General features: G+C 40.8%; 1 protein-coding gene across 1 annotated transcript in view; it reads right to left on the bottom strand.

Annotated features, from left to right (window-relative positions):
* The window catches only part of LOC135511419 (tyrosine-protein phosphatase non-receptor type 13-like), a 133,198-nt gene that overhangs the window by 90,567 nt on the left and 16,987 nt on the right, over positions 1-25,644 (bottom strand). The window contains exons 9-26 of the mRNA XM_064932932.1: positions 21,178-21,249; positions 20,836-21,010; positions 20,594-20,729; positions 20,330-20,468; positions 19,554-19,706; positions 18,561-18,746; positions 18,268-18,430; positions 17,904-18,159; positions 11,098-11,198; positions 10,873-10,947; positions 10,624-10,731; positions 9,216-9,332; positions 9,028-9,072; positions 8,517-8,698; positions 1,971-2,069; positions 1,436-1,529; positions 1,256-1,341; positions 36-98 (exon numbers count right to left, since the gene is read on the bottom strand). Of these exons, the coding sequence (XP_064789004.1) occupies positions 36-98; positions 1,256-1,341; positions 1,436-1,529; positions 1,971-2,069; positions 8,517-8,698; positions 9,028-9,072; positions 9,216-9,332; positions 10,624-10,731; positions 10,873-10,947; positions 11,098-11,198; positions 17,904-18,159; positions 18,268-18,430; positions 18,561-18,746; positions 19,554-19,706; positions 20,330-20,468; positions 20,594-20,729; positions 20,836-21,010; positions 21,178-21,249 (2,250 nt within the window). The remainder of the gene's footprint in view (positions 1-35; positions 99-1,255; positions 1,342-1,435; positions 1,530-1,970; positions 2,070-8,516; positions 8,699-9,027; positions 9,073-9,215; positions 9,333-10,623; positions 10,732-10,872; positions 10,948-11,097; positions 11,199-17,903; positions 18,160-18,267; positions 18,431-18,560; positions 18,747-19,553; positions 19,707-20,329; positions 20,469-20,593; positions 20,730-20,835; positions 21,011-21,177; positions 21,250-25,644) is intronic.

Below are 25,644 nucleotides of genomic sequence, written 5' to 3' on the forward strand. Positions count from 1 at the left end.
ATCAGCATGGCAGATGTGTTGTTACCTACACTTACCACCTGGGAGCTGCCTGTCAAGAAGTTCAGGATCCAGTTACAGAGGCAGGTGTCCACGTGTCCCTTTTGTCCACGTGGGAAAGGGCAGTGTGGAGAGCAATAGAGATTGCATCATCTGTGGATCTGTTGGGGTGGTATGCAAATTGGAGTAGGTCTAGGGTCTCTGGGATAATGGTTTTGATGTGGGCCATTACCAGCCTTTCAAAGCACTTCATGGCTACAGATATGAGTGCTACGGGTCGGTAGTCATTTAGACAGGTTACCTTAGTGTTTTTGGGCACAGGGACAATGGTGGTCTGCTTGAAACATGTTGGTATTACAGAGTCAGACAGGGTGAGATTGAAAATGTCAGTGAAGACACTGCTAGTCAGTCAGCGCATGCTCGCAGTACTCGTCCTGGTAATCTTTCTGGCCAGTGCTATTTGCCTTGAAGCGAGCATAGAAGCCATTTAGCTTGTCTGGTATGCTCGTGTCACTGGGCAGCTCGCGACTGTGCTTCCCTTTGTAGTCTGTAATAGTTTGCAAGCCCTGCCACATCTGATGAGCGTCGGAGCCAGAGTAGTACAATTTGATCTTATTGATGCTTTGCCTGTTTGATGGTTCGGAGGAGGATATAGTGGGATTTCTTATAAGCTTTCGGGTTAGAATCCTGCTCCTTGAAAGCGACAGCTCTATCCTTTAGCTCAATGCGGATGTTGCCTGTAATCCATGGCTTATGTTACTAGTTATTGTCCTGGAATCTGGGCTTTATATACACATTGCATTCGGAAAGTATTCAGAATTTATTACATTTTTATATATTGGCAAAAATTTATAAAAACCTGTTTTTGCTTTGTCATTACGGGGTATTGCGCATAGATTGATGAGGGTAAAAAAACTATTTCATACATTTTAGAATAAGGCTGTAATGTAACAAAATGTGGAAAAAGTAAAGGGGTCTTAATACTTTATAAATGCACAGTAACCCAGTGAGGGGACAAGAGGTGACTGAGCTAAGCTAGGCTGTGTTATCGCTATGTTAGCTCTATGACCTGGGTTTCAGTGTAGAGCACGCTAACGTCAATTAAATTAAAGGTTGAGGCTAAAGCTCATTAGCATGGGCTAAAATAACAACAACTGCAAACATATGGTTTACCTTGCCACTGTCAGAGAGAGTGAGAGGGAAAGAGAAAAAGAATAAAGAGCGAGAGAAAGATGGATGGAGTGTGGGTGCATCGTACCTCTCCAGTCCTCTTCAGGTACTCCACGGCCTGTTTTTGTGTTACACCTCGCAAGTTGGACCCATCAACTTCCAGCAGTCGGTCACCTGTCATACACACACACATGATTAATTAGTGCTGTCTGGTTATCTGAATGTGTGAAGCTAGTCAGGTATTGGTTGATTAGTGATGTTTGGTTACCAATCTGAATGCGTCCGTCCTGTTCAGCAGCACCCCTTGGCACCAGACTCTCGATGCAGATCCCCCCGTAATGAACACAGGTGTTCACTCCACCCTGGAGAATACAAAACATACTGTACTGTACTGTATATATTATACCATAGCTTCTACCCCTGCCCGTAGCCTTTGACTCTTTCCCCTGAAACTAACAATGGTGTTGACTCCCCTGGAGAACATACTGCATTAAGTATAGGAGACTATGAGTACGGGCTAGGCGAAGGCACTAGAGGTTGTTTTTAGCATGACCCCTAACCCCTAGTCTGACCTCTAAACTCCACTCTATAGAGGAGTGTGTACTGTAGATGGGTGTGTCTGAGACAGTAGTAGTGTAATCAGTGGAAATTAGGAATATAATTACTAGAAGGAACAAAGCCCCTCAGACCACAGCAATTTGACTGAAACACTCATGTGTACACATTCTAGTAATATCGTTTCTATGGGATGGCCAAGGTGTGGGGTTGGGAAACACTACTGTAACGTATATAGATTTACTCACAGCTACACTGATGCCCAGGCTGCCATTAGCCTTTTTCAGCTCCACCACCAGCTGCTTCCCAGCCCTCAGACTGCAGATGGAGGTAGAGCTAGAACACACCTGTAGGGAGGGGATGGGTGGAGAGCGAGAGAGAGAAAGAGAGAGAGAGAGAGAGAGAGAGAAAGAGAGAGAAAGAGAGAGAGAATACATTAATACCAAGAATGCTATCACATATTGTGAATAATACAGCTCTTACTGACAGTGACATCATAGAAATAAACTTCTCAAATTCCCTGAACACCAATCCATTTATCCATTGTTCATCCATGACCTTGATCAGCTAACCTATTATTCTATTAAGTCTCCACTCAGTGTATCTGTTGTTGTCTATAGGCAAGATGACAACTTTTGCACAAGTAGAATTTTCTAAAAATCCTATTATTCCTATCCTATACTTCACAACTATTTTAAGTGACATTTAAAAGGCTGTCAATAGTGTAACACAAAATTCATATGAACACCACAACCCTTCACTTGACCTCTGCACAAAGTTTTCAAGCATACACAGCTTCTGACACCTGCTTTGGTATAGCCGTAGATTTGTTGTACTTCCAACAATATGTGACTCGTTTCAGGAAACAAGGCGTAAATCGACGTCACTACTTCTTCACAGGAGAGGCATTTTTTTCGTAATGCGTTTTTTGGCCTAAATGCCTTCTGGAACAACCTTCATGTGCCTTAATAACAAATTTGTATGTTGTCTGTAAATACAAATACCATCTGGTTTAGCCACAGAAAAATACAGGAACCTTCCAGCTAGCCATGATTGGCTGAGATAATGGATGGGATGGACATGCCGAGAGATGAGTTCAGATTGGTCTGCCATATAGCATGCTTCTGTCTATAACATGAGCTGGTCAGTATGTGTAGGTAATCCTTTTTAACACTGATTCTTTTTTAAAGATATCATGTAGTGCAACTGCAAAAGTGTTGCTCTCCATGGTGAACCCAAGAGCAGACTCAGATGAGGACACTGGGATGAGGTAAGCAAGATATTTATTGAAACACAGGAGAGAGATGGGGTGCAGGCCACATGGTGAGAAGTAGAGGGCGTGGCAGGAGAAGATGTAACATCCACTTTCTTGAAGAACGAGTTTTGAAATTAGTAGAATGTCCGGTGCAATTAGAGTATGATATTAGGAGATGGAGAAAATTCTGGCGTTTGATTGCAAATATGCAGAGGGAGTCGAAAAGAGAACACACAAAAGGCTGTTGTATAAAACACCTGTCTCCGGAACACATCTTCAAACTAAGGGCAACCATGGCATCCCTGACAGAGAGGGAGAAGTGCCCATCCAAGTATACAGGTAAGATAGTCTAGCTAGCTGTTAAAGCATACTGTTAGCTAGCTAGTTAGCTAATGTTAGCTGGCTGGCTCACTAGCTAATGTTACGTGTATGTACGTGTAGTAATATTATTTGTATCGCAGAGCCATTTGCATTGCTAATTATAGCCTAATGTTAGCTAGCTAGCATTGAACCTGGTTAATTAGCTACCTGCAGATTCATGCAGGGTAGTAACATATGAGTTGGGATTATGGTTCATTGTTTAGCTACATATATGTCTAAACAAAAGACTCCACTATGCAAGTGACTAATACACTTGGATTTTATTTGATATAGTGTTTACCAGAGACATGACCTGCACCAAAATCAAATTAGGATATAACGTTAGGCCAACGAGACAGTGTCCAAGTTCTAAAATTCTCTGGTAGAATGTCCTGCTTTTATTTTGTCACACTCAGAACCATAAGCTATACTCAGTAATTGGCTCGCCATTAACTTGTAAATAATTATCTTTTGTGGTTTATTTTCCTGTAATAATGAAGACAAATAAGCTAAAGTGAAGACGTTGTCAGCTATACAATATGTGACTCATTTCAGGAAACTAGGCGTATATCGCATGTCTCTACTTCACAAGAGAGGAATCTGAATGTAAACATTTATGTTGATCAAAAGGCATTTTTTGGCAGAAATGCCTTCCGGAAGATGTGATCTTTCATGTGCCTTAATAACAAACTTGTATTACATCTATAAATATGAATCAAATTGTTACTTTTCGAGCCTAGTTTGTTTAGCCATGGAAAAAGTCAGGAACCTTCCCACTAGCCATGATTGGCTGAGATAACAGATGGGTTGGACATGCTGGGAGATGAGTTTGGATTGGTCTGCCATAGAGCATGATTCTGTCTGTAACGTGAGCTGTTCAGTATGTGTTGATAGTCCTTTCGACCGCACCGTTTTTGAAAGATATAACATTAGCCTTATAGAACTACAAAAGTTTTGCTACTTTTCTCAACAACATTGATGCCCTAAATTTATTATGCGCTATCGACAGATCAGTTGGAAAAAGTGATTGGCTACTTTCTGCACACGCTACAGTCAGTGTGTGAACTGGATTGCCTTGACACAACACTGGCCAAAAATGATATAGCTACAAAATATAGTTAAAATGGTTCCAGTCTGCCATGAATCATTCATCCATGTATAAGTAGAAATAAGTTTCTAATTTTGTCAGAAAGTTATTTTCATTGCAAGTTAATGCACTCTGTTAGTTAGCTAGTGAACGTTAGCTTGCTGGCTCGCTATCTAACGTTACGTGTATGATCAGTGTAGTAATATTATTCCAATCAAAATCCATCTGCATTGCTAGTTATATCCTAATGTTAGCTAGCTAATGTTGAACCTAGTTTGTTAGCTTAAGCTACATGCACATTCATACTACATATTTGACAATGTTTGTATTGGTAGTAATATGAGTTGGGATTATGGCGGTTCATTGTTTAGCTTGCTAGCTAGCTACCTACATGTCTAAGCAAAAGACTCCACTTTGGCCGGATTATTACACGACCCATCAAATTAGCCAGGTGTGTCTGTGGGTGATTACGGCCTTGTATTGTATTTCATGAACATGAGTACATGTCCAGACAACAGTGACACATCCACTTACTGTTGCTAGATTTTATTTGCAAAAGAAAAATAATGTATCCCAAGAACCATCAGCAAGGCTGTGTCTTCCCTATTATAGTCAAAACATAGTGGTCCCTCTGTTGCACAGTTTTGCAAGGTAAGATCAGACCTATTGGAATAGTTTGATTTACAATTATGGTCAATATTATATGGTCTAATAATGTCTATTTCCCCAGGTTCTAATCTCAGAGAATGTGGGCCAGAGCTTTGTGGTTGGAAAATAAGGAAGTAGGTGCTATTCCAGAGCACTGGATCAAAGACCAAACTGTGTTGGTCACCAAATAAATATGACAAAGCAATAAAAGATTGGTGCAAACCCACTTTGAAATGGAAGTTTCTGAGGATAAAAGGTATATAGCAGGTATTCACACTCCTTGACTTGTTCCACATTTTGTTGTGTTACAGCGTGAATTGAGATTTTGTGTCACTGATCTATCTACACACATGTCAGTGGAATTTTGTTTTTTTTTGTCATTTTTAATAATTAATTAAAAGTGAAAAGCTGGAATGTATTGAGTCAATATGTATTCAACCCCTTTGTTATGGCAAGACTAAATAAGTTCAAGAGTAAAAATGGTGCTTAGCAAGTCACATAAATTGCATGGATTAACTCTGTGTGCAATAATCGTGGTTAACATGATTTTTGAATGACTACTACATCTCTGTACTCCAAAAATACAGTTATCTGTAAGGTCCCTCCATCGAGTAGGGAATTTCAAGCACAGATTCAACCACAAAGCTTTTAAACTACGTATGATACGTTCATGAATGTTTAATATTACGATTATTTATTTGAATTGCGCGCCCTCCAATTTCACCGGATGTTGTCGACTGGTGTCTATCCCGAAGAAGTTTAAATTAAAAGTAAATCTGGAGAAAAAAACAACATTTTATCACTGGATTTGAACTTGCAACCTTTGGAATCTGAGGCAGATGCTTACGCCCAGCCGCCATAACTGTCCACAACACTGAAACCTTCTTGAAGGTAACAATGCTCACTGTTGCCTCTAGTGGCCGGTTTCCACGTCATCTCCCAAAACCCTCAGACTTGGATGGACGTTGAATACTGACTTGTATCACGAGTGACCCGTCTGATTGACTCAGCAGGATGAATACTTTTATAGTCAAGATATTTTCCATAAAAGATTGAAGTATTAGAATTTGTCTTCCACTCTGCCATTACAGATTATTGAGCGTAGATCGTTGACAAAAAAATGACAAATCCATTTTAATCCCACTTTGTAACATGACAAAATGTGGAAAAGGTTAAGGGGTCTGAATACTTTCGGAAGCACTGTATATTATACTTAAATGCAGTAAGTATTAACTGATCCCTTCAAATCTACAAATGTGTGGCTAGTGGGAAGATGGTCTCAACCCAGACAGAATAACTCCATGTTTCACCATTGTTAGTGTAGTGAAACAAAAGTGAAACTGAGCTGAAATTCATCTGGATTTCCTGGGTAGGGGCTTGTGTGGTTAACTTGTTGTAGAATTTGGGTTTCAAGTTTGGTAATGTGTTTAGGTTTACTTTTTAAAAGTCTCCTTCCACTTCAATAAAACACAAATGTGTATAGAAAAAGGCTGGATATTTTCAGGCGAAGGTCTAACTAAGCCCTCACCAAAATACCTGTGCCAGAACTACTAAGAAAAAAAAAGAAAGAAAAAAACGCAGCACAAGCTACCAAGTAATGATGGTGAAGACGACCCTTCACAACATAAGCCAACTCCGTATCATTGTATTTGAGAAAGGTATTCTAATTGTAAAAACAATCGTCATGATGTTGTCCAATCATCTTGGTCTCTCACATGGCTTAACATTGGAGCATGAGGGCTCGAGGTCATGAGGGCTTGTGTCTTCTTAATTGAGGGATCCCCTCACCAAATAGCTGCAAATGATCAGACACTTTTCCTGTGACAGACACAAGTATGAAACTCTCCATTTAGAATTTTGATTTAAAGTTTCGTAGAAATTAGATTGGCTTTAGGGAGAAAAATGGACTTCATTTTACACTTGCATGTGTTCTTATTTTAGGCCTACCCAAGCCTCCACTAAAATCTGCTCTGATGTGCCAGTGCCATTTTAGTCAGCAGACACTCTTATCCAAAACAACTTACAGTAATGATTGCATACATTTTCAGACTTGGGAATCAAAGCCACAACCCTGGCTTTCCAAGCACCATGCTCGACCAACTGAGCTACATGTGATACTAAGTGCCACAAGGCTATAACACCCTGCAAGCCACCAAGTATTGGGGATGAGGCGAAATGGTAAACTAAAACACCACACAAGCCACCAAGCGAATATAGTGAAGAAGACCGTTTCACAACGTAAACCCCTTAAGTAAAATACATGATATTGAAATTAGGCTGTTATATTTGGAAGTGAACAAATATAAAACTACTTTGTTTCAGAATTTAAAAAAAAGAGTCCAATATCTCCTTTGTGAGATCCGTGACATTTGTAAAGGCCAGTAGCCTGAGTCAGGTTGAGGAATTTGTCTTTAACCTGAAATAGCCAAAGGAATATTTACTAAAGATGGAAGAGCAGCTAATGGAGAATGATTTTCGAAAATACATGGTGAGAAATTAAATGTTTCATTGGTGTGAGTTGATGTAAAAAGGGCTTTATAAACAAATTTGATTGAAATTGGCGTGTTGCTTATAAAGTACATATTTTGTGTTCTATACAGAACCTTGACAAACAGCCTCATGTCAACGATGAATATGAAAGGAAACAAAAGGAAGAGGGTATTTGAGGTCTCCAACCTTTGCAGCATAATTATAGGTACAGTGGAGACCAAATGATGACATTTTACATGACATTTGAATACCTTCTCCAGATGTTTTCCCCGTTTGCAGCAGGTGTGAGTCTGCAAATCAAAGGCTACATAGGCAGAAATACTACAGGCGATGTCAACCTGCCTGAAACATGCACCTGCTTGCAAGAGGGGCAGTGGGAGGACCAATGACAAAGGAGATAAAATAGTAATTAAGAAGTTAAAAGCATTAAAGCCTTTACCGACAGTGACTTTTACTGGTTATTTGAACTTCTCATGTGTGTTTCCAGAAGCCTGTGCCAGATATGACTTTTTGGGGCTTTTTATTTTTTAAATGGCTTCTACATCTGCAGTATATTATGGTGCATAGCATTTTCTTTTCAAGTGTAATAAAATGTTGACCGTTTTATTTACTTTGCATAACAGTTTTTACATAGACAAAGGTTTACACAATGCTCTTCCAAGTTACTGCTCTAATTGTGGATTACAATTTTGTGGATTGATGGTAATCCTTGTTGAATTCATGGTGTGTTTTGGTCAAATCAGATCAATGTTTTCTTAACCTCACTCCAATATTTAAATGTAGTTGATTATATGTTGTGTATAGTTTTCAAACTAGTACTGAAATTAAAAAATAACTGTTGGATGTCTTTTTGAGTGGGTGAATAAAGGTTGAAATCTCATTGATCAATGTCTCAACCAAATATTACCCATATTTCCACGATGAAATGACGGTGTGCCCAGTGGGCAGTGTTACCTGAGCGTCTAGGATCCGGACCACAGGGTTGTGGAGTCTCTTGCCATGTTTAGATGTGGCCATGTTAGACAGAGCCAGGGCTTCCTCTGTCCCATTCAGGGTGGTCTGGGACCCAAAGCCCCTCTCCAACATCAGACTCTGAGTACTGGGGGCCAGAGAAGTCTTACTGTCCCTCAGAGAATCTGCATGGGAGAGAAAGGACTCAGAAGGGCTTTTCACACTAATGAGCCGTATCGAGCCGAGCCAAGCCAAACCAAGCAGTACTGAGCTGGTCTGGTTACTCATCCACCACAGTTGCTGGAAACGTGCTGAAAAAGACTATGTAAAAAGAAAATGTCCAGCCCAGCACAGTTTGGTTCGGTTTGACACGATAGTCTGAAAAGGGTAATATAGAAGTTGTTACTGGTTATACAGCACCAGATGGTGGGTGGCTTTTTGAACTCCCTCTTCAACATCATAACCTATAATGCCAAAGAACAAAAGTGTTTAAGTCAATTCTTCAATGTCATACCCCGGGTACTGGGAGGCCGCGAGCTCTTATTGTCCCTCAGAGAACCTGCATGGAAAAGAGGGTAGAGGGAGAAACAGACAGACAAGGTCTGTCAGAGAGTGTATGACAGAGAGTGAACTGTCACAATGAGAGAGTATGTAGCGTATAGTTGGGTGGGGATGTATTTTATTGTAATAGGTTCTACGTACATTTGGGCTGTGAGACGATGAGCTCCACCTCATCAGGGCTGCTCTGGAGGATGGCTGCTGCATTGGTGAATGTCACGCCCTGCAGACTGATCTTATTCAGAGAGATCAGACGACCACCTACATCAAATCAAATCAAATGTATTTGTCACATACACATGGTTAGCAGATGTTAATGCGTGTAGCGAAATGCTTGTGCTTCTAGTTCCGACAATGCAGTAATAACCAACGAGTAATCTAACCTAACAATTCCAAAACGACTACCTTATACACACAAGTGTAAAGGGATAAAGAATATGTACATAAAGATATATGAATGAGTGATGGTACAGAACGGCATAGGCAAGATGCAGTAGATGGTATCGAGTACAGTATATACATATGAGATGAGTAATGTAGAGTATGTAAACAAAGTGGCATAGTTTAAAGTGGCTAGTGATACATGTATTCCATAAAGATGCAGTAGATGATAGAGTACAGTATATACATATACATATGAGATGAATAATATAGGGTATGTAAACATTATATTAAGTAGCATTGTTTAAAGTGGCTAGTGATATATTTGACATCAATTTCCATCAATTCCCATTATTAAAGTGGCTGGAGTTGAGTCAGTGTGTTGGCAGCAGCCACTCAATGTTAGTGGTTGCTGTTTAACAGTCTGATGGCCTTGAGATAGAAGCTGTTTTTCAGTCTCTCGGTCCCAGCTTTGATGCACCTGTACTGACCCCGCCTTCTGGATGATAGCGGGGTGAACAGGCAGTGGCTCGGTGGTTGTTGTCCTTGATTATCTTTATGGCCTTCCTGTGACATCGGGTGGTGTAGGTGTCCTGGAGGGCAGGTAGTTTGCCCCCGGCGATGCGTTGTGCAGACCTCACTACCCTCTGGAGAGCCTTACGGTTGTGGGCGGAGCAGTTGCCGTACCAGGCGGTGATACAGCCCGACAGGATGCTCTCGATTGTGCATCTGTAGAAGTTGGTGAGTGTTTTTGGTGACAAGCTGAATTTCTTCAGCCTCCTGAGGTTGAAGAGGCGCTGCTGCGCCTTCTTCACTATGCTGTCTGTGTGAGTGGACCAATTCAGTTTGTCTGTGATGTGTACGCCGAGGAACTTAAAACTTACTACCCTCTCCACTACTGTCCCATCGATGTGGATAGGGGGGTGCTCCCTCTGCTGTTTCCTGAAGTCCACAATCATCTCCTTAGTTTTGTTGACGTTGAGTGTGAGGTTATTTTCCTGACACCACACTCCGAGGGCCCTCACCTCCTACATAATCAACCCAACCACAGTATCAGTCTGACCATCAACCGAAGAAAAATGAAAAGACTAGTATGATGTGTTTGTGTGTGTCTGTTAACTTGATGAGTAACCTCGTCTGAATCCTGATGACCTGGCTCCCTGTTCAGTACCTGGTCTGATTTTGCCGTCTCTGTCCGCTGGTCCGTAAGGTATGATGGAGGCTATGAAGATTCCCAGGTCCAGGTTCCCCGTGTTGTCCTCTTCCACTATCACAAAACCTGAGAATGAGAGAGAGAGAGAGAGAGAGAGAGAGAGAGAGAGACACACAGATAGAGACAGAGGACCAGAGTCATCGTATTTCTATGGCTAAAAACGAATCTAGAAAACCACCCAACCACCCCTAAAACCCTACTACTCACCAAAGCCCAATTTAGGGTCTTTCCGTAGGACCAGACAGATGATCTCTCTCTCTGGAGAACCCCTGGTTGATGTGTCTACTGTAAAACAACGCACAGGTCAGGGGTTAAACACAATACCATAAGCATTCATAAAATAAGCTAAGATAAGAGTGAAGGAATTAAGTTAATGCAGAGAGTTAAACATATGTAGCTTGAGAGTATATCTTTCAGATATAGCGTACTCACCTGGTTTGGAGGAGGTTGTGGAGGGGGCCTCTGAGAAGCCCTCAGAGTCCTGTTTCTGTAGCGAGGCATTGGAGATGATTCTGGGGATGGGCTCTGGAGTACTGGAACACAAAAACAGTCATGGGTTTACATAGATAATTACTATAATAATAAACTATCTGATGGAAATAATTCTGGAGTACTAGAACACAACGACACAGTTTTTTCAGAATAATGATTATCATCATCAAAGGATGAAGTCAATGTAAGTAAGCTGAGGGTCTCTCCCTTTGTGGATGAATAAACAAATGGTTGTACAGATGTCGGATCTTAATATGTCCCATTTTGTTGAGGGAGGGAAAACAATCCTGCAGCAGGAGGATTTCAAAGGATATTTAATATTTATAAGCACTGCCACGGGACAGCTGGAAGTGGTGTTTGTATGCTATACAATCACTTAAACTGCAAGTCCACTGAGCGTCAGTTCAAGTAGCCTATGTAAGCTACGTGCAGGCTTGGCGCGTCTTGTATGAATTCTTACAGTGCGTTCAGAAAATATTCACATGCCTTGACTTTTTCCGCATTTTATGTTCTGTTACAGCCTGCATTTTAAGGGCGAGAGAGGAAGAAACAACATTGCAGTGTAACCCTCTCACCAGGCTTAAATATGACTCTCTCTTAACTTACGTAGAGTATCTCAACAGCATGGGATGTTAGGAGAGAAGGACATCTCCAATAATAATTCCTATTGTAAACTGTCTAGGGCGATGACAATTGGTATTAACTTCAGATGAAATTATCATAGGTTTCTGTTATTGTATCAGGATAGGCTATCCCATGCATTAAATTAGATTGAATGACTCCACCAAGGCAACATACATAAGGTTCAATATGTGTGTTATTACATATTAACATAGTACAATATCAAAATAAATAAAAAATAATACACCTCAATGAGTCGTGCACAACCCATGTCCAAATTATTTCAAGCTTGCTTAATAACCCGTTGGCGCGCGTTGGAGCTAAAAAAAAAATGACGTCCAACATAAAGTCCAGAATCACCTCACCTTGTGGTTAAGCACTACTTGTAGATTTTCCTTCGGCTCGTTAAGCTTTCCCAAGCAATTCTCTGTGTTACACGATGCTAGGCTAACCTCAAGGCTGTCAAATACATTCACTATGAGACGGTAGCTTCAGTCTTCACTAAGTCTTAACACAATTATAACAACTCTCTTATAAAATACAATCGGCATTTCCCTTCATGTCTTAGTAGGTATGAGTTTTGTTCTAGTTGTGTCGTCTTCTTTTATAATTTTTCTTCACCAACGATCCTAATGTAAAACCCATCCTTTTCTCAAGGTCTCTCTCCCTCTTTTCCCAAGCCTCTTATTAAGGAGGTCCACTCCCATTGGCCACAGCTTAACAAGCGACCTTATTGGTCAAAACTTAAACTTAAAAGTAAACTAACCTATTCACTTATACATTAAATAAATATTTATTCAAAATAAATATTTATCAACATTACAATTTAGGAGCAATTCAATCACCTTTTAAATCTAATACCAATTAATTATAACAAATAAACTCACTACTTGGTTTTAACAAGGGTATTGCAGTAGTTAGTCCACAATATGGAAGAGTGTACAGAATATAAATATTCCAAAACATGCATCCCGTTTGCAATAAGGCAACAAAATAAAACTGACAAAAAATTGGCAAAGAAATTAACTTTATATCCTGAATACAAACCGTTATGTTTGGGACAAATTCAACACATCACTGAGTCCCACTGTTTGTATTTTCAAGCACGGTGCTGGCTGCTCAGGTTATGGTCAGGCTTGTCATCAGCAAGGCTAAGGGACTTGTTATGATAAAAAGAAACCAAATAGAGCTAAGCACTGGAAAAATCTTTCAGAAAATCCTGGTTCAGTCTGCTTTCCAACAGACACTGGGAGACAAATTCACCTTTCCGCAGGACAATAACCTAAAACCAAGATGACTTTGAATGTTCCTGAGTGGCCTAGTTACAGTTTTGACTTAAATCAGCTTGGAAATCTATAGCAAGACTTGAAAATAGCTGTCTAGTAATGATCAACAACCAACTTGACAGAGCTTGAAGAATATTAAACAGAATAATGTGCAAATATTGTACAATCCAGGTGTGCAAAGCTCTTAGAGACTTACCCAGAAGGACTTACAACTGTAATCGCTGCCAATGGTAATTCTAACACGTATTTACTCAGGGGTTTGAATGATTATCTAATCAAGATATATTAGTGTTTTACTTTTCATAAATGTTTTACAAATGTTAAAATTTAGTTTTTTTATGAAAAAAAGACGTTTAAAACTATTTTAATTCCACTATAACACAACATAAAGTGGAAATAGTCAAGTGGTGTGAATACTTTCTGAAGGCACTGTATGCGGATTATAATAAATGTACAATATTTGAAGGGGGTAGATGTCAAATCTGTTTTTTTAGATCAATGGTTTATTATATGTTCAGGGCAAGCATCAGACAATATATATATATTATATCAGTGCCTGTGTGGTCCAGCAGTTACTGCTGCTGACAACAGCACACATGCCAGAGTAGGCATGGGTTTGAATCTGGCCCACTACTTACCTTTACATTTTTTGAGGAACTAGTACCTTTCCTAGTTACTCTCCTTGGGTTTTACTTGTAATTTCAAGTAATTTCTGAAGGAAGTAACTTACATTTGACCAAATCACTTCAGTCGCATAAGATTTACAATGGCTACGGAAAGTATTCAGATCCCTTGAGTTTTTTCCCGTTTTGTTAAGTTACAGCCCTATTCTAAAACTAATGAATTAGTTATTTTTCTCATCAATATAATAATGACAAGGCCAAACAGGTTTTAGAAATTGTTGCTCATTTACTGAAAATATAAAACTGAAATATCACATTTACATAAGTATTCAGATCCTTTACTCAGTACTTTGTTGAAGCACTGTTGGCTGTGATTACAGTCTTCTTGGGTATCATGCTACAAGCTTCGCACATCTGTATTTGTGGAGTTTCTCCCATTCTTCTGTGCAGATCCTCTCAACCTCTGTCAGGTTGAACGGGGAGCGTTGCTGGACAGCTATTTTCAGGTTTCTCCAGAGACGTTCAATCCAGGCTCTGGCTGGGCCACTCAAGAACATTCAGAGACTTGTCCTGAAGCCACTCCTGCGCTGTCATGCCTGTGTGCTTAGGGTCATTGTCATGTTGGAAGGTGAACCTTCACCCCAGTCTGATGTCCTGAGTGCTCTGGAGCAGGTTTTCATCAAGGATATCTGTACTTTGTTAAGTTAATATTTTCCTTGATCCTGACTAGTCTCCCAGTCCCTGCCTCTGAAAAACATCCCCACAGCATGATGCTGCCACCTCCATGCTTCACTTTAGGGATGGTGCCAGATTTCTTCAAGATGTGACGCTTGGCATTCAGGCCAAAGAGTTGAATCTTGTTTCTCATGGTCTGAAAGTTTTTATGTGCATTTTGGCAAATGCCAAGAGGTTTGTCGTGCCTTTTACTGAGGAGTGGCTTCCATTTGCAGAGAGGCTTTCCTTCTGAAAGTATATCCCATCTCCACAGAGGAACTCTAGAGCTCTTTCAGAATGACAATTGGGTTCTTGTTCACCTCCCCGACCAAGGCCCTTCTCCCCCGATTGCTAATTTTGGCCAGGCCGCCAGCTCTAGGAAGAGTCTTGGTAGTTCAAACCTTCTTCCATTTAAGAATAATGGAGGCTACTGTGTTCTTGAGGATGTTCAATGCTGCAGAAATGTTTTGGTACCCTTCCCCAGATCTGTGCCTCGACACAATCCTGTCTCAGAGCTCTATGGATAATTCCTTCAACCTCATGACTTGGTTTTTGCTCTGACATGCACTGTCAACTGTGGGACCTTATATAGACAGGTGTGTGCCTTTCCAAATCATGTCCAATCAATTGAATTTACTGCAGGTGGAATCCAATCAAGTTGTAGAAACATCTCAAGGATGATCAATGGAAATAGGATACACCTGAGTTTCATAGCAAAGGGTCGGAATACTTGTGTAGATAAGGTATTTGTGTCTTTTATTTTTAATTCATTTGCAAAAATGTCTAAAACCTGTTTTTGCTTTGTCATTATTGGGTATTCTGTCTAGTTTGCTAAGGATTTGTATTTATTTAATCCATTTTAGAATAAGACTTTAAAGTAACAAAATGTGGAAAACATCAAGGGGTCTGAATACTTTTTGATGGCACTGTATATTATTATATCATTGCTGTCGGAGGAAAACTACCTAACCAAATGTTGTGATTTTCATTTTTTTACATGAACCGATACTATTGGTTCCCTTTTATGTCTGTATGAACGTTTCACAACCTCTTGACCAATTCAATTTATTCAAAATAGCTTCTCATAAAAACTCTTAAGTCCAATGGCTCTCCAAGTTGTCCATCAAACCCAGTTTTATCTCCACCAAGGCTCTTGTGACGTGAAGCACACTTCAATTTGTTCTTGGGTTCTCAGCCAGACGCGATCAGAGGTATGTTGGACTTTAATTAACTTCTGCCTTTGTAATATTATATGTTTCTGGAGTAAGAAATGTATTTCTAAGATATAATTCTGCTGCTAAAATGGTGTTTTGTGTACAAGTGCAAATTAAATGGCTAAGTAGCTAACTAGCTAGATAGTTAACTAGTTTAGGTTGACCCAGATTCTGACAGAAAAAGTTTAATATCCATTTTTTATATTGCCACATAATCTCTGTTTTTTGGCTAAATAAAGCGTGCACAGATTAATCAGATATGTGTGGCAGTGGGAAACTAGCTATCACATTAGGATGACACTAAAAATACTGGCTAAGCTATCTAGCTAGCTGCAGTGTCAACCATGTAGATAACTAACGTTAGCTAGACCAATGGGTCAGTCCATCCTCCTACACATTGCTCTCTCTCACTCTCAGTGTATGTATGTTTGTTTAAATGTCATTCTGTTTTTTTTCTCCCCAATTGTTAGTAGCTACTATCTTGTCTCATCGCTAAGGGAGAGACGAAGGTTGAAAGTCATGCGTCCTCCGATACACAACCCAACCAAGCCACACAGTGCGCATCCTACCCGGAAGCCAGCCGCACCAATGTGTCGGAGGAAACACCGTGCACCTGGCAACCTTGGTTAGCACGCACTGCGCCCGGCCCGCCACAGGAGTCACTGGTGCACGATGAGACAAGAATATCCGTACCGGCGAAACCCGACGCTAGGCCAATTGTCCGTAGCCCCACGGGGCGACCGGCTACGACAGAGCCTGGGCAGAGCCCAGAGCCTGGGCGCGAACCCAGAGTCTCAGAGGCCCTTAACCACTGCGCCACCCGGGAGGCCCGTCATTTTGTTTTTATGACAAGGTCAATAAGCCCCTCTGCCATACAGTCAGTGTATCATCTCCATAAGCTTTTGATGCCATATACTAGACATCTAGTTTTTCTGTGTCTTTTTGTTTACAGCTTGTAGCGACACAACCAAGGGAGATGAGAATGGGCCAGCCAAGAAATTAAAATACCTTTCAAAGTGGAAAAGAGCGGTAAGAAGGAGGATGGAGGGTAAATCCAGTTTTGTCTGGATGGGACACAGCTTTTGTCAAAAATGTATTTTTTGTGAGAACTAATATTGCAGTTGCCTATATGCCATTTTCTCTTAGGCCACCCATATACATTTTAGTAATTTAACAGACACACTTAAACAGAGCAACTTACAATCGTGAGTGCATACAGTTCCTTGTTGTAATTGAACCCACAGCCCTGGCATTTCAAGCGACATGCTCTACCAACAGTATGTCATTGTATCTTATTGTCAAGTTCATATAATGTATCCCATCTGTGTTGACATTTCATCTATCCAGGTCTTCATCCACTTTTGACATCACAGATCAGATCGAACTAAGTGCAGTGCAGACAAACGTAAACCGTAGCACCAGGTTGTAAACAGGAAGTAATGAGTCCGCACATGTACATGTTTTGTAGGTGGTTCCAAATTAACTAAAGCGTGATAATGCCGTCCCTCGCAAGACGTATAGTCAGACATAAATGTACATAATTTTATCATGAAACACACAGCATAGACGCGAAAAGATCTGAAGTTTAACTTCGGATTTCCCTGTTCAAGCCCAAATATATCATACTTTGACTAAAACGATGACTTATTCATTGAGCAACATCACGGGTAAACTCTGGGCATCGTCTTTCAGCTGAAAAAAAGTGGATTTCCGCTGGTGTGGGTGTTTAAAATCAGGTGGAGAAAAAAAAAATGTCACCAAGTTACACTACTCAAAAGGGACTCATTTCGTGGAAAAACACAGTAGATGAGGTGAATTACCACCATAGAATGCAGGACGCTCTGAGCTCAAGTGAAAAGCATTTTATTGATGATGAAGTCCATTGTGCTGTAGTGTTATATAGTTATGTAAAGGTAACTGCCAAAATAAAGGAAACACTTGAGTAAATGAAGGACACAAAGCCTATTGAAAGCAGGTGCTTCCTGAGTTAATTAAGTAATAAACATCCCATCATGCTTAAGGTCATGTATAAAATGGCCAAATCTCAACCCAATTAAACACTTATTGGAGACTGCTTTCCAACAATAAAACACAGAAGTATGGAATTTCTCAGGGAAGAATGGTGTTGCATCCCTCCAATAAAAGATCCAGACAATTTTAGAATCTATGCCAAGGGGCATTGAAGCTGTTCTGGCAGCTCTGGGTGGCCCAACGCCCTATAAAGAAACTTTATGTTGGTGTTTCCTTTATTTTGGCAGTTACCTGCATGTAGTGTTATGTAATGTTACCTCAAGGCCTGTTCCTTCACCTCTGACAGTGGGCATGGCTCGGGTAGATCTCTGTTGATTTCTCTCATCTCACTTTGTTGCCGTAGACATGCCTCCACCTTCGCTGTGATGTCATCACACAACTTACTTAGCGACTCGCGTTGGCTGAGGTTGGCCGGTATCTCTACACTGTTCAGGACGACCTCGGAACATGAAAGACGCTTCATATGGGAGTCACGTGTCCGACAGATAGACTGGTACTTCTCAATGTTCTCATCTGAAATGACAACAAATAATCATAATGAATAAACAAATGTGTGTGTGTTTGTGTGTGTGGGTGCATGCGTGCCTTCCTGCCTGACTTTGTGCTCTAAGAGCCCCATACCTTGAGCGATGCTGTAGTTGAGTTGCCTGGAGGTCATTTCACTGTGGAACTTGTGCTGCGCGGAGCAGAGACTAAGGAGGTACTGAGCAATCTTAGAACTCTCTGTCACAAAACTGTGCTTCTTACTGCTGGGACCACCACACTCTATTGTCAGCTTACGACGCTGGGGAAGGGGGAGAGAGACAACCATCAGGGGCTTGTCTTTTAAATCAAGAGCATTGCAGCTGTTAATGTCAAACACACATCTGAAAGCACAGTATAGAATACAACACTAGTATTCCAGTAGTACTCACATTGGCAGAGATGGTATCGGTCTCCCTCCAGAGGAATCGTTGTGTGACGGTACGGAGGTGGTTCTTCAGCTCATAGACAATGATTCCAGTGGCACAGACTCCCAGCACCAGTTCCCCCACCACCGGCTTCTTCTCCAGGCATACCCGATGGAACACCATCCCATACTCTGGAAGCTGCTGAGCGATCTAGAGAGTAGATAGAACAAGTGTGTTGCAAGGTTGATCTCAGTAAAGGAGGAGAACATGCTCAATTCAACATCTTCTTGTGTATACATGTAAAAAAAAGGGTCCTGGGAACCAAAATAGATTAAAGAAAATTGAAAGGGCAAGCACTCAATTGATTGTGATTTGCAATAATAGAAGCTTTGTTTTACTGTATCTTTAAGCTCAGTTGAGATACATCGGCAAAAATAAGACGAGACAAAACTACCCAGTTTTAGAATGTTGTGTTGTAAAACTGACTGAAGACCGGGCATTCAGATCAAACAAACGAGACGTGCAGTTGAGACCATTTCCACTTTAATGGTGCCTCTTTACAATGACGTGATGAAATTTTGAAACAAGTGGCCACTTGTTGTAGCAAGTTGTTGTAGCAAACTAGTATTATGAAATACATGCACCAGAAACAGACCACACATTGGTATTTTGTCAGAGAAGTATCAGCAAGCTAGGCTAGCTAACTAACTGCTTGGCTAACTAACTGCTTGGCTAAAACAGAACATCACCTCATTGTTCTCTGAATAGATAAACAGATCCGTCTCATTGCAAGACTTTAGCTAAAGATTGACTCCAGTTTGACATGTTGACTCCAGCAGCAGACATGAGCCGTTCTAAAACTAGGCTGTTCAGATCAAGCAAACTTCGTTCTAAAACTGCAGGAAACTGTCTTGTCTCGTCTTATGAAACTGAACTGGGGATTCATTTCCAAAACTTTGATTTCTGCAAATAATAATAGATTTAATACAGTGTTCATCCACTGTTCAATTTTCTTACTTTTAGGAACTCGGACTCAGCCTCCTCGGGCAGCATCTCGGCATTGTTAGCGTGGAACCGTGACAACTCCTCCTTTAGAGTGGGCAGAGCCATCTTCTCCAGCATTCTCTTAGACACATACTGCTCCGGCTGGTAGTAGTTCCTACCATACAACTGAACAGAGATAACAGGCCTGACAATGACATATACTGACACGAATGTAGTAGTCTTTACCATACAGATATAACAGGATTGCATTCAATAGGTACCAAACTCAATAAAACTAACTGCAACAGAGAGGGACTACCTTGACTTAATTTTTTTCTGTTTCAAAATGTTTTGGTTGTGTGTGCCATACTGAACATTACCCAGGTCTGTCAATAAGATACAATACCGTTGATGTTTTACAGAACAGATATAACAGGTCTATCAATGAGATACTACTTCCTCATAAACATACTGCTTTGGCTGGAAGAATGATTAAGAGCCATACAATCTCTCAGGATTTTATGGAGAACCTAATCCATTATGGGGTGGCATGTAGCCTAGTGGTTAGAGCGTTGGGCCAGTACCCGAAAGGTTGCTAGGTTGAATCCCAGAGCTGACAAGGTACAAATCTGTTGTTTTGCCCCTGAACAAGGCAGTTATTAACCCACTGTTCCTAGGCTGTCATTGTAAATAAGAATTTGTTCTTAACTGACTTGCCTAGTTAAATAAATAAAAAATGTAGATCATTAAAGAAAAGAAAAACACGGAAGAAAAATGATGTTTCTGAGACAGTGGTTCACTCAGTTTACCTCAGACATGTAGTCCCCAAACTCTGCCTGAAGAGCAAGAGCCGCCAGTAACATGCACGTCTCCTCATTGCAGTACAACCTGTCCTCTAGGATATCCTTCCGCAGCTGCAAGTAGTATTGGTGACGCGTCAGCCTGTGACTGGAACACCCAATGTGCAGTTCTTTAAAGGGACAACTAATAACTGCATTTCACTAACAGTTCAACAGTTCATACCAAAACGAGATACTTTTCAGTAAAATGAAAGATATAATATAATGACTCACAATATGAAAGAGATGTCGTCAACGAAAAACTTGACCCGTAGAAAAACAAGAAAAGAAGTCGACACTACTTTTTTCCAACTGTCAGGAGCAACTTTTGAGATTTTAATCTCGTGGTCCAGGAAAAAATATTCATCATCTAAAAGAAAGAATGACATAGTATATGTAGTATGACTATAAATCAATAAATAAACTAGAGTATATGTTTATGAGACACATAAGATGGGTTGTTGTCAGTTTCATACCATCGATGAAGGCCAGTCCGAAGTAGAAGTGCTCTACCAGGTTAGCGTGAGCCACCACCATGTCGAACACGTCTCTCCCTCTGGACTTTTTGTCACATCTGACCAATACAGACTGACCACTGGGCAACACCACACTAACCTCTCTCTGGGACGAACAAGACCTGCCCTTCTTAGACTGGTCGGAAGAAGATGGATTAGGTGGAGGGGGAGAGAAGGAGAGAGAGAGAGAGAGAGAGAGAGAGAGAGAGAGGATAACCAATCTTTAGTCAACAAAAAAAGACTCAAAACCCAAAAACATAAATCTTCCAAAACAATTCTAGAAAAAAAAGTTAATGTTTTTACCACTATGGATCCGGGAAGCTCCAGACCTACATGGGGTTCGTCAGCCATCCTGATAAACTCAGGACCCAGAACCTGAAAAGACACAACACGATGTAAACACAGCAATGCAGATACAAAATCACATCATGCTAACATCACTACACATGGAAACAATTCATACACCACAAAACACACACACACCTTCACACACACAGGATGCATCAGTCCTGACTATGACTGTCACCATGCTCCAGCAGCACTGCAGTTTCAAGTCAAGACTGATAAACCAGAACTGGGTCGGAGGTGACAGCTACCTCGATCTAACTGGGGCAGTGAAGTCACAGGCTATGCTGACTACACCCAGCTTACTGTATCTCCGTTTCATCCCCATACACATTCTAGTTTTCAAAGTACGCTGTGCGTACACATCCTAGTTTTCAAAGACAAATGATTTTCAATGAACGTTCATTGAGTAACATACAAATCTATCTAATTATCATATTTGCTTTAGTGTATGAGACTGGGATTATATCTTAAACTGTGAAGGAGCTGTATGCGTCAGAGGAAAAATGGTGAGAGTAAAAAGAAGTATGGAATCTATAGAATGTATGACTCAGAGTCATGCATTCTGTTGCATATTATTTGTGTATTATCACCCCCAGAGCTCAGAAGATAACTCAACGGGGTCTCAGAAGAACATCAACCCACATCACAGGGTGCCATAGATCAGGGATCACCAAACAAATTTAGCAGCGGGCTGATTTTTTCTCAGGTCAGGGGGCCGGAACATAATTACAAATAAATTGTAGACTGCAAATTGACCACAAAAACCCAAACAGATATAATATTTGGGTCCCTCTTTAAATCACATTCAGCTTATAAAGGCTTCATGAAGCCTTCATAAGCACTGCATAAATGTGTTACAAAACATCTATAAGCGTATGTCATGCTTTATAAAGGGTTCATAAATGTGGCCTAACTGTGTGACATAATCACCAATGTCTAAAGTGACATAACACGGTATGTCGAATATGATTTAAACATGTGCTTTATAAAGGGTGACATGTTGTGCTGAAGGATGGCATGCGCTCTACAGTGATAACATCTTAGTCACATTATAGCTAATCTCATTCCTAGATACTGCTGCCCAAATGTGCAGAAGGTCTGGTGGACCAACCCATCAAACTTGGGACTTCATTAGTTAGATTTAAAAATAAATATAAAAAAGATAACTTGTTGAAATGGGCAGGGTTTAACAATAATTATGACTTTTTGACTGTGTTATATGTTCTATCACAAATACCACTCACACCCTATGGATCATGAGAGAACTTTATAAATAAGCAGAACGTTAATAACCTATTTATTGACACTTCATGTAGGGTCCTGTAATACTTCGTTTGTAGTGAGACACAGAAGATAACCGAGAGCACGGGCTGAATTCTGGAGATGGAGTGTACATAAAGATACACCAGGCGGGGGTGTTGGGACAGCGTTGGTCTGGTCCACACACAGAACTCCTTGCAGCACCTACAGCGGTAATGATCGTCATGTCTCTCGTTGGTGGGTTCACAATTCTCATGTGAAGAGAGATCCAGCTGCATAATGGGTGAGCTTGAAGATGCTATGACAGAGGAAGTGGAGCTAAAGAGAGAGAGAAATACTAGATTCCACTGTAGACATGCAGAGGGGTTGGGTCTGGGAGCTACCTTAACCGCCATAATTGGGTTGGGTTAGTTTCTTTACTGATTAATGCATCATTTAAAAGGATAGATGTTGGGGTAATTGTACTCTGGACAATAATCTTGAGGCATTGATGTGAAAGCATATACAGTCGTGGCCAAAAATTTTGAGAATGACACAAATATTAATTTCCACAAAGTTTGCTTGCTGCTTCAGTGTCTTAGATATTAGTCAGATGTTACTATGGAATACTGAAGTATAATTACAAGCATTTCATAAGTGTCAAAGGCTTTTATTGACAATTACATGAAGTTGATACAAAGAGTCAATATTTACGATGTTGACTCTTCTTTTTCAAGACCTCTGCAATCTGCCCTGGCATGCTGTCAATTAACTTCTGGGCCACACACTGATGGCAGCCCATTCATGCATAATCAATGCTTGGAGTTTGTCAGAATTTGTGGGTTTTTGTTTGTCCACCCGCCTCTTGAGGATTGACCACAAGTTCTCAATGGGATTAAGGTCTGGGGAGTTTCCTGGCCATGGACCCAAAATATCGATGTTTTCTTCCCCAAGCCACGTAGTTATCACTTTTGCCTTATGGCAAGGTGGTTAATCATGCTGGAAAAGGCATTGTTCATCACCAAACTGTTCCTGGATGGTTGGGAGAAGTTGCTCTCGGAGGATGTGTTGGTACCATTCTTTATTCATGGCTGTGTCAAAATTGTGAGTGAGCCCACTCCCTTGGCTGAGAAGCTACCCCACACATGAATGGTCTCAGGATGCTTTACTGTTGACATGACATAGGACTGATGGTAGCGCTCACCGGACAAGCTTTTTTCCAGATGCCCCAAACAATCGGAAAGTGGATCCATCAGAGAAAATGACTTACCCCAGTGCTCAGCAGTCCAATACCTGTACCTTCTGCAGAATATCAGTCTGTCCCTGATGTTTTCCTGGAGAGAAGTGGCTTCTTTGCTGCCCTTCTTGACACCAGGCCATCCTCCAAAAGTCTTTGACTCACTGTACGTGCAGATGCACTCACACCTGCCTGCTGCCATTCCTGAGCAAGCTCTGTATGGGTGGTTCCCCAATCCTGCAGTTGAATAAACTTTAGGAGACGGTCCTGGCGCTTGCTGGACTTTCTTGGACGCCTGAAGCCTTCTTCACAATAATTGAACCACTCTCCTTGAAGTTCTTGATGATCCGATAAATGGTTGATTTAGGTGCAATCTTACTGGCAGCAATATCCTTGCCTGTGGAGACCTTTTTGTGCAATGCAATGATGACAGCACGTGTTTCCTTGCAGGTAACCATGGTTGACAGAGGAAGAACAATGATTCCAAGCATCAGCCTCCTTTTGAAGCTTCGAGTCTGTTATTTGAGCTCAATCTGCATGACAGAGTGATCTCCAGCCTTGTCCTCGTCAACACTCACACCTGTGTTAACGAGAGACTCACTGGCATGATATCAGCTGGTCCTTTTGTGGCAGGGCTGAAATGCAGTGGAAATGTTTTTTGGGGGATTAAGTTAATTTGCATGGCAAAAGAGGGACTTTGCAATTAATTGCAATTCATCTGATCACTCTTCATAATATTCTGGAGTATATGCACATTGCCATCATACAAACTGAGGCAGCAGACTTTGTGAAAATTCATATTTGTGTTATTCTCAAAACTTTTGGTCACAACTGTACAGTGCTGCGCTACCTCAATAGGATGTGGCATTGATTAGAGACACGCACTTGCCTATCAGGTGATGTGCCTATCAGGTGGCAATGGAGGAAGATGGAGATGGGAAACAAAGTGAAAATGACATAACTTGGGAACACCTCTCGGAGCCTGTGGCCGGAAAGGGGGCGACTGGGTGAAAGCATGAGGTTCTCTAGGGCATCATGGAGGCATAGAGTCAAGCGAAGAGAGAGTGGGAATTTTCATGTTGTCAGACTTTGGTTTTTCTGTGCATATATAACTATGCATATCTTGCCACATTGTTAATACTGTTATGTCTTGTGTTTCTTTTTGCTTTTCAAGTCTTGAGCTATCACTCTCCTAGGAACCAGGAGAAAGTTGAAATGGAAGAAATCAACAGCTCCAGTAGACAAGTTATTATCAGTGTTCTATGAGAAATGGAAATAACAATGTGCATGGGGTGACGATAGAACAGAGAACCTCACTGTGAATGTTAATCATGTTTGTTAATTTCTAAGTAATGTCCAAGTTTATTTTAGTTGAACCATTGTTCAAGAGGAGGGACTGTTGAGGTTCTGATTCATGAAATATACATATTCCTTTCACTGAGGGAGAGAGGGTAATGTTTACATTATGTCAATACATGTTATTGTTAGCCATCAGGGATCATATGGGAGGAGGAAAGACGCAGTCTGGTAAGAGTCAACATGACAGCCGTGAGTTGGGAAGGAGTGAGCACTTTGGGGCAGAGGTCAGGTCAGATGAAGAGAGGAAGAACAGATATCACTAAGGTTCTGTCTAGCAACAGAGATGCATTGGCTGTTGAGATATATAGGAGGAGACTCAGCATATTAGAAAGGGTTAAATATCAGTGCTTGCGTGAATATCTTTTGTCTGTTCAGCTGTTCGATTGTTTCGGCTGAATAAACTTGGTTTAAGCTTTCATAGTGTCAGTTGAGTTTAGACTCTGATATTTAGAACCTAACAGATAATTCATAATACATCCATAAAGACTCTATATTGCATGATGCTGTACTTAATTTAAACTCAGACTCCTGTGGTCATTCATAACACATATTGTAACGGGTTTCTTCCAACTCCTCCTCTGACGAAG

Source organism: Oncorhynchus masou, chromosome 24, assembly GCF_036934945.1.
Source record: "Oncorhynchus masou masou isolate Uvic2021 chromosome 24, UVic_Omas_1.1, whole genome shotgun sequence".
NCBI lineage: Eukaryota > Metazoa > Chordata > Actinopteri > Salmoniformes > Salmonidae > Oncorhynchus > Oncorhynchus masou.